We start from the raw sequence: 1,767 nt of genomic DNA, 5'->3' as shown, positions 1-1,767 counted from the left end.
ACTACTGCACGATCCGACACCAGAGCAGGGAAGGTCTCAGTGATGTCCCAGCTCAGCACAAGGGGATTAGTTCTGCTTACAGGACAGGTTTGGTGTTGATCTCACTGCTACCGCAGCTCGCTGGCGGACAGGCAGGCTGGGGCTACGCAGCTCCCTTTAAACTTCGCGCCAACAGAGCAGATGCTTTCAGCATCCCATTTCAGCGCTGACTCCCAGGAGCAGCTGAATTTGACTCTCACTTACAGTCAATATACAACCAGCCTCTTGAGCTGTGAGGACGAGGTACTCACGTTTTCCAGGTGACACCACTCCTGACACATCGAGACAACCACCAGGAGATGCAGAGGGTCTTAGTCACCTCAGTGGAGTGCCCGGTTTCAGACTGCCTGCCTGCCTTTTCTGGCATTATGCCTTTGACTGATGATCTCTCTGCTTAAAACAGAACGCAGTAAGCCCAAATGCATATTCCCTAGGAACAAAGTCTTCTGCTGGCTTTCTTTCTAGAGTAACCTAAAAAAGCATAGAGACCTTGCAGCAAAGCATGTCCCTCACTTTTGCTACAGCTTTACTGTTGGTATTAAAGGAATTTAGTTGTGTTTTGAATTTTCCCCAGAGCGCACTATTTCTTATATTTTGTCTCCTTCACTTTCTGAAGGCATCCAACTATAGAAAACCTGGCTTGAGTACAGCCCAGCGGAAGAAAAGTGGCTTGAAGCCTGAACTTACAGAAGAGCAAAAGCAGGAGATCAGAGAAGCTTTTGATTTGTTTGATACTGATGGATCTGGAAGCATCGACATAAAAGAGCTGAAGGTTTTCAAACTTTTTTTTTCTTGGACACAGATTTTGCACACATTCAGGAAAGATACAACCATATTTTCATATACATGATCAAAAAATCACCCGATTTTCATTTAAAAAAAGAACAACACAGAGCTCCGAGCTGTGTTTCAGTAGCCTGTGTGTAGGCACAGCAGTACAAGGGGGAAGATTATTCTCAGTTCTCTCGCTGTGTTTTTATGTGTCTGATTTTTTTAAGCGTGAACCTTTTATCTTAATCACCTACTTGACTGTGATTTCTCATGTACACACACTGCCTCGATTTCTGTGTATGTAACCTAGAAGCATGAGTTACCTAAGCCTGGGGCTTATCTCAGGATTTATTTGGAAGTATTTAAGCTTAGTTAATGAGTGTTCCCTGAATGCAGATGCTACATGTTAAAGTGCAGTTCTTAAAATGGACTGAAATGTTTTAGCATCAACCATTTAAATGCGCTGTTTGTCTTTTTTGACATTAATTCAAAACCACAGATATTTTACATTAGAAAGGGTTCCCCTCCGGAAGACACAATGGAACATTTTCAGTTGTCCCACTGAAAGAAACGGTTCAGAGAACAAACACATTTCAGTGAAATGTTAAGTTTCTGGTGAGTTAGCAGTTTCCAACAGAAAAGTGTTTAGGGAGAAAATTTCTGCCTAATATTAACTATTGATTTCCGCTAGAGCATAAAGGAAGAACAAATGTTCACAGTTCAAGTCTTTATCTACAAGTTCTTGAAACTTCAGTCTCATTAGACGTGCTGTAATCGTCTAGCACACCAGGAGTGTGAAATTACTAATAAACACCCAGCAGCAAACCCATTGTGCTAGGCTGGTGCAATGCCACAGCCTGATTTTAAGTGATGTTAATATTAATCAATCAACCACTGGGCGATCCACACCACTGTTTTTACACTCGTACTTTGTTTGTGCGCCGTAAGGCTCAGGTG

At 42.4% G+C, this 1,767-nt stretch overlaps 1 protein-coding gene across 1 annotated transcript in view; it reads left to right on the top strand.

Moving 5' to 3' along the window:
* Nucleotides 1–655: 655 nt before the first annotated feature.
* LOC104495929 (caltractin) overlaps nt 656–1,767 on the top strand; it is a gene marked incomplete at its 5' end in the record, with an annotated part of 2,804 nt that continues 1,692 nt past the window's right edge. The window contains one exon of the mRNA XM_010138977.1: nt 656–811. Coding sequence (XP_010137279.1) covers nt 656–811 — 156 coding nt within the window. The remainder of the gene's footprint in view (nt 812–1,767) is intronic.

The sequence above is a fragment of the Buceros rhinoceros genome, unplaced genomic scaffold (genome assembly GCF_000710305.1).
Source record: "Buceros rhinoceros silvestris isolate BGI_N320 unplaced genomic scaffold, ASM71030v1 scaffold17396, whole genome shotgun sequence".
Taxonomy (NCBI): Eukaryota; Metazoa; Chordata; class Aves; order Bucerotiformes; family Bucerotidae; genus Buceros; species Buceros rhinoceros.
The sequence above is the reverse complement of the archived record's forward strand: the minus strand, read 5'-3'. Positions and strand labels throughout refer to the sequence as shown.